Source organism: Bos mutus, chromosome X (assembly GCF_027580195.1).
Source record: "Bos mutus isolate GX-2022 chromosome X, NWIPB_WYAK_1.1, whole genome shotgun sequence".
Classification (NCBI taxonomy): Eukaryota; Metazoa; Chordata; class Mammalia; order Artiodactyla; family Bovidae; genus Bos; species Bos mutus.
Genome location: NC_091646.1, coordinates 41,414,727 through 41,432,301, shown reverse-complemented (window position 1 = coordinate 41,432,301; position 17,575 = coordinate 41,414,727). Strand labels below are relative to the sequence as shown.

At 36.7% G+C, this 17,575-nt stretch overlaps 1 protein-coding gene across 3 annotated transcripts in view; it reads left to right on the top strand.

The window, feature by feature from the left end:
- The window catches only part of NRK (Nik related kinase), a 127,991-nt gene that overhangs the window by 50,233 nt on the left and 60,183 nt on the right, over nucleotides 1–17,575 (top strand). For all 3 annotated transcript variants that reach the window (XM_070365895.1, XM_070365894.1, XM_070365896.1), the window contains exons 3-5: nucleotides 9,338–9,394; nucleotides 11,147–11,218; nucleotides 17,089–17,214. In XM_070365895.1, the coding sequence (XP_070221996.1) occupies nucleotides 9,380–9,394; nucleotides 11,147–11,218; nucleotides 17,089–17,214 (213 nt within the window). In that variant the 5' untranslated portion in view covers nucleotides 9,338–9,379. The remainder of the gene's footprint in view (nucleotides 1–9,337; nucleotides 9,395–11,146; nucleotides 11,219–17,088; nucleotides 17,215–17,575) is intronic.

Below are 17,575 nucleotides of genomic sequence, written 5' to 3'. Positions count from 1 at the left end.
AGATTGTCCTGAAATTTTTTTTTTTGTTTGAAGCAGACACATATACCTTTTAACAATGGTTTATATGTGACTAGTGTCCTAAATTCAGAGACATATCACATTTTCTGTTCAAAGGACAGATTCACAATGTTTAAATTGAGCTTGGAGCCATTGACAAGCAATAGCACAGTAGTAAATTTTGTTTTTCCTATGAAGAAGACTAACACTGCTTATTTGATTATCTACATTAATTAATAAGACATGAATCATTGCCAAATTGAAATCAATACATTGAGGAATTTATGTTCTTTCCTGGATAATTTCAAATGGTCCTGGAAAAAGAATGCATTTGTCCTAATTACTATATTTTAGGGTATAAACCTAGAAAATAGTTGTGAGATCATAAATTAGAAAAATTTCTTAGGACTTTAAGACCTTCATGTGGTATCATATGTTTATTCTCTCAAACCCTTTAAACTGTATTTAGACTGTATTTGGGACCCAAGAATTCATGTTATTAAGTAGTCTTTGTATTTGGTTTCATTCTGTAATTGTTTCAGATATATACATCTTCAGTTCAGTTCAGTTCAGTTCAGTCGCTCAGTCGTGTCCGACTCTTTGCGACCCCATGAACTGCAGCATGCCAGGCCTCCCTGTCCATCACCAACTCCTAGAGTTCACTCAGACTCACATCCATCGAGTCAGTGATGCCATCCAGCCATCTCGTCCTTTGTCGTCCCCTTCTCCTCCTGCCCCCAATCCCTCCCAGCATCAGGGTCTTTTCCAGTGAGTCAACTCTTCGCATGAGGTGGCCACAGTACCGGAGTTTCAGCTTCAGCATCATTCCCTCCATAGAAATCCCAGGCTGATCTCCTTCAGAATGGACTGGTTGGATCTCCTTGCAGTCCAAGGGACTCTCAAGAGTCTTCTCCAACACCACAGTTCAAAAGCATCAATTCTTCGGCGATCAGCTTTCTTCACAGTCCAACTCTCACATCCATACATGACCACTGGAAAAACCACAGCCTTTACTAAATGGACCTTTGTTGGCAAAGTAATGTCTCTGCTTTTGAATATGCTATCTAGGTTGGTCATAACTTTTCTTCCAAGGAGTAAGCGTCTTTTAATTTCATGGCTGCAGTCACCATCTGCAGATATTTTGGAGCCAAAAAAAATAAAGTCTGACACTGTTTCCACTGTTTCCCCATCTATTTCCCATGAAGTGATGGGACCAGATGCCATGATCTTCGTTTTCTGAGTGTTGAGCTCTAAGCCAACTTTTTCACTCTCCACTTTCACCTTCATCAAGAGGCTTTTTAGTTCCTCTTCACTTTCTGCCATAAGGGTGGTGTCATCTGCATATCTGAGGTTATTGATATTTCTCCCGGCAATCTTGATTTCAGCTTGTGCTTCTTCCAGCCCAGCATTTCTCATGATGTACTCTGCATATAAGTTAAATAAGCAGGGTGATAATATACAGCCTTGACGTACTCCTTTTCCTATTTGGAACCAGTCTGTTGTTCTATGTCCATTTCTAATTCTTGCTTCCTGACCTGCATATAGGTTTCTCAAGAGGCCAGTCAGGTGCTCTGGTATTCCCATCTCTTTCAGAATTTTCCACAGTTTATTGTGATCCACATAGTCAAAGGCTTTGGCATAGTCAATAAAGCAGAAAGAGATGTTTTTCTGGAACTCTCTTGCTTTTTCCATGATCCAGCAGATGTTGGCAATTTTATCTCTGGTTCCTCTACCTTTTCAAAAACCAGCTTGAACATCTGGAAGTTTGGAGAATTTTGAGCATTACTTTACTAGCATGTGCAGTTGTGCGGCAGTTTGAGCATTCTTTGGCATTGCCTTTCTTTGGGATTGGGATGAAAACTGACCTTTTGCAGTCCTATGGCCACTGCTGAGTTTTCCAAATTTGCTGGCATATTGAGTGCAGCACTTTCACAGCATCATCTTTCAGGATTTGAAATAGCTCAACTGGAATTCCATCACCTCCACTAGCTTTGTTCATAGTGATGCTTTCTAAGGCCAACTTGACTTCACATTCCAGGATGTCTGGCTCTAGGTTAGTGATCACATCATCATGATTATCTTGGTCGTGAAGATATTTTTTGTACAGTTCTTCTGTGTATTCTTGCCATCTCTTCTTAATATCTTCTGCTTCTGTTAGGTCCATACCATTTCTGTCCTTTATTGAGCCCATCTTTGTGTGAAATGTTCTCTTGGTATCTCTAATTTTCTTGAAGACATCTCTATTCTTTCCCATTCTGTTGTTGTCCTCTATTTCTTTGCATTGATCGCTGAGGAAGGCTTTCTTATCTCTTCTTGCTATTCTTTGGAACTCTGCAATCAGATGCTATATCTTTCCTTTTCTCCTTTGCTTTTCACTTCTCTTCTTTTCACAGCTATTTGTAAGGCCTCCCCAGACAGCCATTTTGCTTTTTTGCATTTCTTTTCCATGGGGATGGTCTTGTCCCTGTCTCTTGTACAATGTCACGAACCTCTGTCCATAGTTCATCAGGCACTCTTATCTATCAGATCTAATCCCTTAAATCTATTTCTCACTTCCACTGTATAATCATAAGGGATTTGATTTAGGTCATACCTGAATGATCTAGTGGTTTTCCCTACTTTCTTCAATTTCAGTCTGAATTTGGCAATAAGGAGTTCATGATCTGAGCCACAGTCAGCTTCTGGTCTTGTTTTTGTTGAGTGTATAGAGCTTCTCCATCTTTGGCTGCAAAGAATATAATCAGTCTGATTTCGGTGTTGAGCATCTGGTGATGTCCACGTGTAGAGTCTTCTCTTGTGTTGTTGGAAGAGGGTGTTTGCTATGACCAGTGCATTTTCTTGGCAAAACTCTATTAGGCTTTGCCCTGCTTCATTCTGTACTCCAAGGCCAAATTTGCCTGTTACTCCAGGTGTTTCTTGACTTCCTTCTTTTGCATTCCAGTCCCCTATAATGAAAAGGACATCTTTTTTTGGGTGTTAGTTCTAAAAGATCTTGTAGGTCTTCATAGAACCATTCAACTTCAGCTTCTTCAGCATTACTGGTTGGGGCATAGACTTGAATTACTGTGATATTGAATGGTTTGCCTTGGAAACAAACAGAGATCATCCTGTCATTTTTGAGATTGCATCCAAGTACTGCATTTCAGACTGTTTTGTTGACCATGATGGCTACTCCATTTCTTCTAAGGGATTCCTGCCCTCAGTAGTAGATATAATGGTCATCTGAGTTAAACTCACCCATTCCTGTCCATTTTAGTTCACTGATTCCTAGAATGTCGATGTTCACTCTTGCCATCTCCTGTTTGACCACTTCCAATTTGCCTTGATTTATGGACCTGACATTCCAGGTTCCTATGCAGTATTGCTCTTTACAGCATCAGACCTTGCGTCTATCACCAGTCACATCCACAGCATGGTATTGTTTTTGCTTTGACTCCATCCCTTCATTCTGTCTGGAGTTATATCTCCACTGATCTCCAGTAGCATATTGGGCACCTACTGACCTGGGGAGTTCCTCTTTCAGTATCCTATCATTTTGCCTTTTCATACTGTTCATGGGGTTCTCCAGGCAAGAATACTGAAATGGTTTGCCATTCCCTTCTCCAGAGGACCATATTGTGTCAGATCTCTCCACCATGACCCGCCCGTCTTGGGTTGCCCCACAGGCATGGCTTAGTTTCATTGAGTTAGACAAGGCTGTGGTCCTAGTGTGATTAGATTGACTAGTTTTCTGTGATTATGGTTTCAGTGTGTCTACCCTCTGATGCCCTCTTGCAGCACCTCCATCTTACTTGGGTTTCTCTTACCCTGGACGTGGGGTATCTCTTCACAGCTGCTCCAGCAAAGCGCAGCTGCTGCTCCTTACCTTGGACGAGGGGTATCTCCTCACCGCCGCCTCTCCCGACCTTGAATGTGGAATAGCTCCTCTAGGCCCTCCTAGAAGTTTAATATACATCTTAAACACTGTAAATTCCTCCAGTAAAATTGTGACTTGGCATATTTTGTCTCTTTACCTCTCCTCTCCACCCCCTCTTTTTTTTTTCTCCCTCCACACTTTTAGAGTCTCTTCTCAGACACCTTTACCTTGCTCCCCATTCTAGACACTTGCTGCCTTCATTATGGTTGAGGAGCAATCTCTCCTGGAACTCCTCAGACTCTAGCACTTTCCTTCCTCCATCAACACTTAACTGTTTATTACCATTCCTGCAGTTATCTAATCTGATCCTCTAACTCATGCTGAAGTGTTAATGACAAATGAAGAATGATAAATCAGTTTTTTCAGCTAACATTTGAATAATAAGAGAGTTTCATTTCTTTAATAAAATTGAGGCCATAATACTGATTTTTATACTTTGAAGTGAATTGTAAGGTGGAGTAGAAGGGGGATTTTTTGAGTAGTTGACCTTCTTTTGCCCCTAAAATTCGTATCATATGAGCTGTGTCTATAAATAATGAAATGTAAGTTAAATGAGCTTGGTGACAAGACAGACAGTTGCCTAAGGTGAAAATATAGGTGATTTGACTCCAGATGTTAATAGGCTTGAGCTTAGAGTCGGGAAATTGCTACAAAACATTGTTACTACATATCTTCTATTACTCAAATATGAGAGGGCCTGTGAACATATTCAAAAGATTTAAGCAGAAATTTCTTTTCTTATGGTAGGAACAAAAGCTAGGGGAATTTTCTTCTTCTTGCACTGTGATGCTTGAGAATTAAAAATTCTTAGTTTGCAAACCCTATTTAAGGGAGCATTGTACTATAATGCAGTTGTAGCTCCTATATGATAGTACTGAAATTACTGATGGCAGGAAACTCAGACCAAAAAACCCCACATTTATAATTTAAGGTTTTCTTTGTGATTTTCCTTTATAATATTCACTAAGACCAGTGAGAAATGTGAGATTATTTAACGTTCAATCTAGGATTAAAAACCAAACTCCTTTCTTAGCATTCTCTATGTGTGTTTTCAACAAATGGTGTTTTAAATTAATTTTTCACAAAGCATATATTGTAACTGAAAAAAGGCACATCCTAGAAATAGAATTTGCTGGTCCTGGTTCAACATCTTAATTGATAGGCAATCTGCTTATGACAACATGACCTTCAGCTAAAATCAAGATCTTATAACAACTTCTATGTAGTCAATGAACCACAAGATGGCACCACTAAACAAATAGTTTATCTCAAGATGATGTCTAGGTTCTCTACATAAATGCTCAAGAATAGTGTTATTCCTCTTTAAAACCAACATCAATCACTTCTGATTGATAGAATGAATAGAATATGAGAGGGGGAAATAGGGAAAAAAGAAACCTAGCAGACATCACTTAAACCAAGTGATCTAGGTTAATATCACCAATGATCAGTTGTGGTCATACCATGTACTTGTGACATGATGTGATGAGAAGGGCACTTCACTCCCATGGTGTTCTTTCCTCAAACCCGTGACCTCAGTCTAGTCATGAGAAAACATCAGACAAACCTAAAGTTAGGGACGTTCTATAGAATACTTGACTGTACTTCTGAAAAGTGTCAAGCTCATGAAAAACAGAAAAGACTGAGGACTATCACAGATTACAAGAGCCTAAGGAGACATTAACAACTAAATAGAAGGCAGGATCCCAATTTGGGTCTGACAAAAAGGACATTAGTGGGGAGACTGAGGAAATCCTAATAAAGATTATAATGTCGTTAATAGTATTAGACCAATATTAATTTCTTAGTTTTGACAGTTGTGCCATGGTCATTAAGATGTTAACATTTAAAAGAAACAGTGTAAAGGATATAGAGAAACACTGTACTATCTTTAAAACTTTTCTCTAAGTCTGAAATTACTATTTAAAATAAAAAATATTTTAAAAGTCAAGATACAGAAAGTAGTCTCTGATATACTAAGTTAACAGGCAGCAAATTTCCATTTGTTGCCTGGATATTCTAGACATCTACGAAAACTTGCATAATGGTTAGGCATATTAACCCTGTGCTTGGTTCCACAATCTGGGGTTTAATTCCTCTATAGACATAGTGAGCATGTTTTTTTTAAGACTTCACATTAGAATACCTTGTCTCACCAGAAAAAAAAATTGTAGTTTTCAGTTGAGAGAATAAAACCCAGATAATAAAGATGGAGCCAAGTTGATTTCTCTGTTCTATGGCAATTGGTGGCACCTTTTAAAGACGGTATATCACTAATATATGTCATGAATGTGATGGCTGTGTATTCTATATGTTTAAAAATTTTGTGGTTTACTCACTGTAGATCTTGCCACATGCCAGGATTCCCTGTCCTTCACTTTGCTAACATGCCAACTATTTGTGTTGCACAGGATAGTAGTTTGGCTCACAAGACCTCTTAGAATCAAGGGGTAAACATTTCAATTCCTCTAAAGGCTGTGTGAGAACCAGTTTCCAGCATGTTATATTTGTGCATACAGATGTGAGTAAACTTTGACTAGAAAGTGTTTATGTGAATAATTAGAAAAACAGTACTTTCTGTGTCCTGATAAGGGCTACATAGATAAAAGTTTTAATATATACTTTCTCCCAAATCTATAAATTAATGTGGGAGTTTCCAACATATTTAAATTTCCACATGCAAGAGATTAAAATTGGACCTTATCTTACCCTACTTCGAAAGTTAATGCAAAATGCGTTAAAGACTTAACCTGAAGTTGTAAAGCTCCTGAGAAGGGAACATAGTGGGAAAAACTTCTTGACATTGGTCTTCAAAAGGATTTTTTGGATATGACAGCAAAAGCACAAGCAACAAAAGCAAAAATAATTAAGTGGGACTACATCAAGCAAAAAACTTTCTTCATAGCAGAAGAAACCATCAGCACGATGAAAAGGCAACCTACGGAATGGGAGAAAATATTTGCAAATCATCTATCTGATAAGGCATTAATATCTAAAATATTAATTACTTTTCTCTGATCAATCAATAACCTACAATATTTTTGTTTCCTTTAAAAATTCTAGTCTTTGGTAGCTGTCATGCTCCACCCTAAACTGCTCACCTGATTTTAGATATTTCCTTATACTTTGATCATTAATTTCTGAACACTATCCCAAGTCCAGCCCCATTCCCTTGCTTAGTTTCCATCAGGCTAGCCTTGTGTACTAGTTTTCGAGGTCTGCTATAACAAATTAACCACAAACTTGATGGCATAAAAGAAAGGGAATTTATTCCCTTGAAATTCTAGAGGCTAGAATTCCAAAATCAAAGTGTCTATAGGGCTATTCTCCCTCTGGAGGGACTAGGAAGGAAGATTCCTTGCCTCATCTAGCTTTGGGTGATTGACAACAATCCTTGTAGACACACCAGTCAAATCTCTGCCTCTGTCATCATACGGCATTCTCCCTGGAGATCTGTGTCCAAAATTTCCCCTTGTTACTAGTTACTGGTTATAGGGCCATCCCTAATTCAGTATGATGTTATCTTAAGTTGCTTATATCTGCAAAGGCCCTGTTTCAAAAAAAAAAAAAAAAAAAAAAAGGTCACATTCAGAGATACCAATAGTTAGAACTTAAGCTTTTTTTTTTTTTTTTTGAGAACACAGTTGAACAAAAACCACCTTGACCCAACTCACAGGCCTGACTCCACAAACTGAAACCAACAATCCATGCCACTTCTCATCAGTGCTTCAACCATTTAACCAGTATAGCTTCTTAATGCCTAGTTCAGTTCAAAATGCTAGTGTTTCTAGAGTTACTTTATTTCTTTGAAAGCCTACTGATCTATTTGTGACACATGGCTTCATTTACAAACTTTCATTTACAAACAGTGGCTTGTTCAGTAGGACTGAAGTAACCTTGAACGTACAGGATTTAATCCCATCGATCATATCATGGAAAAAACAGTTTTGACACTCATGTAACATTGATGGTAATGGTAGAGTGGGCTTCTTTTCTTTCAAGCTTCTTTGATCAGTTGGCTTTATTTTGATGAGAAAACTTGTAGGAGTCATCTAAAGTATATGAAAACTTCTACTTTGTTTTCATATACTTCCAAGCACATATTTTTATGAGAGGTGTGACAACAGACAAGCAATATGTTTAAGGATCACTGTCCTGAATTCAAGGAATCTTGATCTCTTGCATAGCTACTCACTTGGCACGTTACCCAAGATATTAAAAATACTGTCCAGAAACACCACCACCCCCTCATCTGATCATTTTGTACGTTTAAAAATGTGACTGTGTTTCACCTGAGATCTGTGACTACTGACAGTTATTTGTTTTGCCCCCATATTATTTTACTACATTTGCAGTAACAAATCCACAAATTAGGTGGCTTTAAACATCAGAAATTTATTCTCTCATAGTTCTCAAGGCTGTAAGTCTACAGAGCCATTCTCCCTCTAAAGGCTCTAGGGAAAAATACTTCCTTCCCTCTTCCTAGCTTCTAGTGGTTGCCAGCAATCCTTGGCATCCTTTGGCTTCTAGCTGCATCACTCCACTTTCTTCCTGTCTTCATATGGCCATCTTCTGTTTCTGTGTGTGTCCAAATATCCCTCACCTTTCTCTGATAAACATACCAGTCATTGACCATGGTAATCTAATACAACCTCATTTAACTTGATTACATCTGCAAAGACTCTGTTTTTGAGAAAAGTCACAATCTGAAGTTATGGGTGAACCTCAGTTCTGGGGAAATATTGTCTAACCCAGTCCAGCCAAAGAATGCAGTCTCCTAGGGAAAAAAAATCTGTTTCAAGTTCAAGCCTTACTCATATCAATATCAGACTGATTTTTCTCTATGACTTCAGCTTGAAATACTTTAAAAGGCATTAGTTACAAAATAAGAAGTCTTATTCCCAACCTCTGTGCTCATTTTTGAAAATTATAAATCTGTAACTTGTACTTGCATTTTGTATAAATACAAGTTCGTAGAACTCAGAGGGTTTTCAATAAGAAAGAATCTTTCAGAACTTCTGTTCATAAATATCTATGGTTCATATGATTGAGACACACTAAATGGTTTACAGGCCATTGAATTAATTATGTGTCACTCTTATCTGTGATAATTATGGAAAAAACATTTTTTAGTATATGAAGAGGAGTTCGATAGAAATATCTGTCTGCATAGTAACACATAATCAGTTGGAAAATGTTCAATAAAACATTTCCTTTTTCCCTATCTCCAGTCTGAAATTTTTACTTTTCATTGGGATGCTTTGGTTTATATAATACATTATAGTTCATCTCTCTATAATACTTTATATCTTATAATAGACTACAGTGTTTAACCTTATTTAATTTGAATATTTTTTTACTTTGCTTCTTGATTGCTGGATTATATAGCCAGCATTCAATGTTTATTATTATCTTATGTTTCAGGGACTCCATGAAAAGACTGGTGCATTTACAGCTGTGAAAGTGATGAATGCTCGTAAGGTAATATTACATCCTGTCTGTATTCTGTTGCTTAGTGGATTGTGGTCTCGGGATAAACAGCTCAGAAAATATTGTATTTGTTTTTTGCATCATTGTTATATATAATTATCTTAATTTGCATTTATTATATTTATAATTTAATATTATTTCTATCACTAGTACATTATTTTTATTATTGATTTATTACATTTACATAAAAATTGTAATCACAGCAAAAAGTCCTATATATTCTTATATTTTATAAAAATGAAAAAATCCATATTCTGGTCTATTTCTAGTTGATTATCTATTTCCAGGCATAGTAAATAGTAAATTTCCTCTAATATTGTGTTACTCCTCTGTGTTTTATTGTATTTATTTCCCTCCCCAACAATTCCTTTTGAAAACTCAGGCCATTAGGTTTTCAGTGACAGGTAGAAGGAAAAGAAGTTGTCTGAGATGCACTTTTTTTTCATGTATTTTTTAACAAATGCACAAGAGAGAGTCTAATTGGCAGTGTTCTGACCAACATTCATAAAGCTGTGTCATGGGTCATAATATATTGTCATAGATTATGCTAAGCCCTGATTTCTGTCCTCTTTCTTTAGCATGAGTACCTCACTTTCTCAGGATAATATTAGCAGGAGCATAACAAAGGTCAAGATATTTTCACTTCACTATAACCTAAAAGAAAATTCTAAAATATCATATTTGAAAAAGTGTATATAGTCACTGAATTGTTATCAATGCCATAAACTGTTCTTTTCCAATTTGTGCAGGAAATTATTTAAACTATTTAAATTATGAACTATTTAAACTATATTAAACTATATAAACTATTATGAAACTATTTAAAGAGCTGCATGTTTTTTGTTTCATCCGTAAATGTCAAATGAAATTTGAGGTGTTGTGGATTTATTTTACCCTGTAAACCATGACTTCCAAATAATCAGCTTGGTACTCTTTGAGTGAGACTCTCTAAAATACGTATTCCCTTTTTTTCAACTTAATAGACTTTGACCCACATTTTTTCTTTTTTTTTTATTTTTAAATTTTATTTTTAAACTTTACATCATTGTATTCGTTTTGCCAAATATCAAAATGAATCCACCACAGGTATACATGTGTTCCCCATCCTGAACCCTCCTCCCTCCTCCCTCCCCATACCATCCCTCTGGGTCGTCCCAGTGCACTAGCCCAAGCATCCAGTATCGTGCATTGAACCTGGACTGGCATCTCATTTCATACATGATATTTTACATGTTTCAATGCCATTCTCCCAAATCTTCCCACCCTCTCCCTCTCCCACAGAGTCCATAAGACTGTTCTATACATCAGTGTCTCTTGCTGTCTCGTACACAGGGTTATTGTTACCCTCTTTCTAAATTCCATATATATGCGTTAGTATACTGTATTGGTGTTTTTCCTTCTGGCTTACTTCACTCTACGTTTTAGATGCTCTGACTTGAAACAGTTAAAAATTATGTTCAGCCCATAGATAGTGTCAATTACCTTGTTTGTTAGAGGAAATAGCACTTTACAATCATCAAATTGTAATATTCCATAAATGGCAGTTAAATCTGTTACTATGAATTTTTTGCCAAGTTTCTGTGTATATAAGAATCTGATTTTTTTTTATTAAAACTATTAGTGAAAATTGAGAGAGGAATTATGTTACTCTTTCATTTAGTACTTAAGCACAAAGTACTCAAGAATAAATCATTTTCAGAGTGTACCAATGCGTTTAATAAAGTTTTGTTCTTGGCTTTGCAGACCCCTTTACCTGAAATAGGAAGGCGAGTGAGAGTGAATAAATATCAAAAGTCTGTCGGCTGGAGATACAGTGTGAGTACTGAAAGTCTTCATTAGCGTCCAAGCCATCTTTCCTTTAATTTTCAACTTTAAACTAATCCCTTTGTATTGTATCGTTATCTGTAGAAGGCCACCACTAAACTCTTCTTGCCTAAAAGTGATATTTATGTTTTTAATGTACTGACATAGATTCATTCATCATATTTGAACACTAGCAACTTTCGGAAAGTAGGGCCTGGAAGAAATGGTACCCTGAACAGGTAAGTGTTGACTGTAGATGAAGGACTAAGTAAATTCACAGCAGATATAGCCCACTAGCTGAATAATAACAAACGAGATGATGGGAACAAGAGTGAATTTTGTCTAAAATTGGCCTTATATGCTTAGTCACTCATTGTGTCTGACTCTTTGCAACCCCATGGACTGTAGCCTGCCAGGTTCCTTTGTCCATGAGATTCTCCAGACGAGAATACTGGAGTGGGTTGCCATGCCATTCTCCAGGGGTTCTTCCTGACCGGGGGATCAAACCCAGGTCTCCCACATTACAGGCAGATTCCTTACCAACTGAGCCACCAGGGAAGTCTAAAATTGGCCTTGGCAAGGTTCTTTTCATACCTTTTACATGATATTCTGGACTGACTAGCTTTTCCCCCATCAAGATTTTTAGAGACATTGCCATCATGTATGAGCCCAATGAAGACTACTCTTTTCGTGTGTGAGAGAACAGTCATAGACAGAAAAGCAACAGGCTGCCCAGCCTGAGTGTTCAGACATCTGGCCCAGTACTTGAATGCATGAAGGTGATTTCTACCTGAAACTTTTTAACTGCCTTACAAAGCAGTTTCTATTACTCTGATAATTTGCTGGCTCTAGAATAAGCTCTGGCAAAGGAAATTCTTCTTCAGTAGATCTTGATAATCTAGATGTTAGTGATCTATCAAAGTATTCTGGGGGCCTAAATAGAGAATTTTGCTCTAACAATATAACCGATATTTTTTTCTTGATTTTTCTCCCCTGCAGTTATCTATCTAGTATTCAAATATTTTCAGCCTTTTGTATCTTAATAATAAATATGCTTCCAGACTCATTTAAGAATAAGCTTTTCCATTAATAATCACACCCAGAAGAACTTTCTAGTTATATTAAGAAGATATCGGTAAACAGTTTCATGATTAGTTTAAAAGTACTGGGCTCCTATTTTGTTTACAGTGTTTCTTGGGAGACAAGGCATATCTAAAGGTAAGAGGTAATGCTTATGTTAATCAAGAAGCTGTGAAAGGTAAGGTTTGAAAATTAAAATTGTTTCACTAATTTTGGTTTTATCAAATATTTGTGGTAATTCATTTGAAGATCATCTCCAAACTCTCTCTAAAGTCTTTCTATAGGGAAAAACACTTAGATTTTAGAATTGGGTGAAATTGCAATGCAAGTTTTGGCATCCTGAGCTGCCTCTTCTTGACAAAAAGCAGGATATTCAGGCCACTCTCGGATCAACTGGCCTTGAGCCAGGAAATGCTATAGCATCATATTACTGGGATATGTGTGAGAGTTTTAAATTACCCACTTGGCCTGATGGATATAATGTACTTATGTGTTTCTCACAAGCTCAACTTCCTGTTAATTGAGAATGGCAAACATACTAATGCTTTCCAAACATATCTGATCTTGGTTTATTGGTTTTGGGGGAGTTTACATTTATGTGGGAGACCCACTCTTAGAAGTTTTTTCTAGGTGGGAGCTTTGAGTTCTCTGATTATATATTTTAGTAAGAAAAATAATTGATTGGCCAGTTAGCATCTCTAAATCATCCTGAATCCTTTGGGGTAAGAAGTTTGTGACTTGCACACACATCTCATTAATCAGGGGTTTACGAAAATAGCAGTAGTGTGGAAGTCAAGAAACATGAGTTCCAATGCCAAGTCTACTGCTAAATAGCTAAGAAGTACTTGGAAAAATGGTCTTACCTCTCTAGTCGTCAGGTTTCTCATAGGCAAAATGGCACCAGAATATTTAGCCTACCTATGAGAAGAATAAACGTATAGTTAAATACAACTACATGGTTGCCAGGAGCCCAGCTATTCTCTTCCTGCTTGAGGACATGAGGTTTCTAACTCAGAAAGAAAAGGAAGTTCTTTGATACCAAACTACCAAACAAGTTGAAGGACTCAATCTGGCCTGCTCTTCTCTTTAACCTATTCTATGTGTTCTTATCCTCACATTACCATCTCATTCTTATTTATTGAGTCTTTATGAGTTCATATTTCTCTCAGCAGAACCTTGGTGCCTTGCTAGAAACTGAGATTACCCCTCTACATTTAGAATTACTAGTTTCTAAGGTTTATTTCTATATGATGGCAGATATTGTTATCATTTCAAAGAATAACAACATCACAAGGGAAGCAGAAAGTTTAAGGGTCCTATATGGCAAGAATGAAAGCCACGAGGATCAGCCTTTATCCTACAGGTTAAGGGAATGTGAAGGCAACTTATCAACCAAGCTTCCTTGGGAGGCTAGGGTGAAACAGGAACCTGAACTTCTATATAATTCTCATGCTACAGGTGATTGTTTTAATTGTTCATGCTTTTATTACACAATAAATGCAAATCCTGTTGTTGGGGTTTCCAACTGGAGAAATAAGGCTCCATCCCGTCCCCCAAAGACATTCAGGTGTCTAGATTTGTTTTAGAGTTGTTGAATGGTTATGAATAAATCCACTGGAAAATCCTAGGGAAATGCTAAAAAATGTTCTACAGATGTATTTTCTACTACCTCAAGGTTGTCAAGTCAAGTTAATTGAGGGAAATGCTGGGGATAACTAAAGATAGTTAGAGGTTCACCCATTAATTACTTTTAATGCCAGTAGGCCCTGTTCTAATTCATTGCCCAGAATAAGTCAAAGGTATCCTTTTTCACTGGATTTTAGAATAGGAGTATAACTTTATCTTTAAAAGTCTTCTTTTCTTCACATACTGCAGATATATCTCACTCTGTACAGTGAGAGTATTCCTGAAAAGGTTATATAAATTGAACTTTTATAGATGCTGTAGGAGAGCTTTTTTTATTTACAATGAAATGAAATTTATAGCTACTAAGAATTCAGACCACTGGATTGATAGCTAGCTTTATAACATATTTACCACTGTAGTGATTAGGAAAATAATGAATTTAAGCGTATCTTTTAAAATTGTAGGACAAATCAAACTAGAAAATTTAAAATTCAGTTAATCAAGGCAACGTGGTACAAGCATAAGGATAGACATATAGATCAGTTCAGTTCAGTTCAGTCGCTCAGTTGTGTCCAACTCTTTGTGACCCCATGAACTGCTGCACACCAGGCCTCCCTGTCCATCACCAACTCCCGGCGTCCACCCAAACTCATGTCCATTGAGTCAGTGATGCCATCCAACCATCTCATCCTCTGTTGTCACCTTCACCTCCTGCTCTCAATCCCAGAATCAGGAACTTTTCAAATGAGTCAGTTCTTTGCATCAGGTGGCCAAAGTATTGGAGGTTCAGCTTCAACATCAGTCCTTCCAATGAACACTCAGGACTGATCTCCTTTAGGATGGACTGGTTGGATCTCCTTGCAGTCCAAGGGACTCTCAAGAGTCTTCTCTAACACCACAGTCCAAAATCATCAATTCTTCAGCACTCAGCTTTCTTTATAGTCCAATTCTCACATCCATACGTGACTACTTTGGAAAAGCCATAGCCTTGACTAGACGGACCTTTGTTGCTTTTTAATATGCTGTCTAGGTTGGTCATAACTTTCCTTCCAAGGAGTAAGCATCTTTTAATTTCATGGCTGCAATCACCATCTGCAATGATTCTGGAGCCCCCCAAAAATAAAGTCAGCCACTGTTTCCCCATCTATTTGCCATCAAGTGATGGGACCAGATGCCATGATCTTAGTTTTCTGAATGTTGAGCTTTAAGCCAACTTTTTCACTCTCCTCTTTCACTTTCATCAAGAGGCTCTTTAATTCTTCTTCACTTTCTGCCATAAGGGTGGTGTCATCTGCATATCTGAGGTTATTGATATTTCTCCTGGTAGTCTTGATTCCAGCTTGTGCTTCTTCCAGTCCAGTGTTTCTCATGATGTACTCTGCATATAAGTTAAATAAGCAGGGTGATAATATACAGCCTTAATGTACTCCTTCCTATTTAGAACCAGTCTGTTGTTCCATGTTCAGTTCTAACTGTTGCTTCCTGACCTGCATATAGATTTCTCAAGAGGCAGGTCAGGTGGTCTGGTATTCCCATCTCTTTCAGAATTTTCCACAGTTTATTGTGATCCACACAGTCAAAGGCTTTGGCATAGTCAGTAAAGCAAAAATAGATGTTTTTCTGGAACTCTCTTGCTTTTTCGACATAGATCAGTGAAATATAATTATTTCCATATATCTGTGATCAACTAATTTTCAACATGAATGAAAACATGATTTATAGGGAAAGACTTGACTTTTCAACAAATAATGCTGAGGTAACTAGATATCCACAGGTAAAAGAATGAAATTGGTCCCCTGCTTTCTATGAAAATTAATTCAAAATGGATAAAAAACCTAAATGTAAGAGCTAAAACTATAAAATGTTTGGAAGAAAAGATTGGAGTTGATTTGGTGACTTTGGATTTGACAAGAAAGCCTTAGATGTGACACCAAAAGTACAAACAACAAAACAAGGAATCGATAAGTTGGACTTCATCAAAATTTAATTTTTTTAAATTTTTTAACTTTACAATAAAATTTTGTGCCTCAAAAGACACTATCATGAAAGTAAAATGACTGCCCACAGAATGGGAGAAAATAATTGCAAATCATATATCTTATAAAGTACTTATATATAGAATATATAAATAAATCTTACAATTCAATACTAAAAAGACAAGTGATCCAACTTAAAAATAGGGCAAAGATATTTTATTAGATACGCCTCTGATGATCATAAAATGGCTAGTAAGCCAATGAAAAGATCCTTAACTCCATCAGTCTTCAGGGAATTGCAAATCAAAACTACAATGAGATAATCACTTTACACCCACTATGATGTTATAATAATTAAACAGAAAATAATGAGCGTGAGGTGAGGGTATAGAGAAATGAGAACCATCATTCATTTGGGAATGTAAAATGGTGTAGCCACTATGGAAAACAGTTTGACATTTCATCAAAATGTTAAATACAGCATTACCATTGGACCCAACCATTTTACTCCTAGGTATATACCAAAGGGAAATGAAAATATATATCTACACTAAAACTGAAATGAATGTTCATAGCAGCATTATTCATACTAGACAAAACGTAGAAATAACTCATTCAGTTGATGAATGGTAAATAAAAAAGAATGAAATACTGATATGTATTACAACATGGATGAACCCTGGGGGGAAAACAAACTAGTCATAAATTATTTTCGTTTATATACAATGTTAAGGATAGATAAATCTATAGAGATATAAAAAATGTTTGTGGTTGCTTGAAGCTGGGATGTGGTGGCAGAATTTGGGGGTGATAGCTAAAGAGTATGGGATTTCCTTTTGGGTTGACAAAAATGTTCTTATGGTTGAATAATTTTATTAATATACTAAAACCATTGAATTTTTCAGTTTAATTGGGTGATTCCATTTAGTGCAAACTTCATACGGTGGTCACTGCTGGTCCAGGGATCATACTTTAAGAACCATTGAATTAAAAGATACTCAACTGACCTTTATCTTCTCCCAAATTCCCAGTTAACCCCACATCTCCATTCTGAGAATTCTAGTTGGGATTTTATTATAATACATTGCTGTGGGGTATAAAGGGTTGCCATAAGATTCTCCTTCTTTGATCTACTATAGCTTAGGATACCATAGTCATTGAGTGGCATAGCTTAGGAATTTTACTATCCTTATTCTATAGGATGAAGAAGAGGATCTCAGGACTGAACTCAACCTTTTGAAGAAGTACTCTTTCCACAAGAACATTGTGTCCTTCTACGGTGCATTTTTCAAGCTGAGTCCCCCTGGCCAGAGGCATCAACTTTGGGTGTGTATTTAGTTACCTTGATCTTATTGCATAAGACTAAGTCTCACTTCAGAACATATACTTTCATAAATTGAGATGTCATTTTTGTGCACCTACAGAAGAACTTAAGCATGCAACTGCTCAAAGTAGTATGAAAAAAAAATGTGCTCTAATTCCTGGAAATGGGAGTGATAAAATATGGAAAAATAAATTAAGTGATTGGCAAGGGGTTCAGGGATAAGATGTGAGAAGACTCAAATGAATACTGGAAATATCTAATATATTTCTTTTCAAATAGAGATTTGCTGCTTTTAACTTTATGTAGCTAATACATTTGCTTATAAATTAGAGGTATAGCTAAGGAGATTACCTGATGGATTTG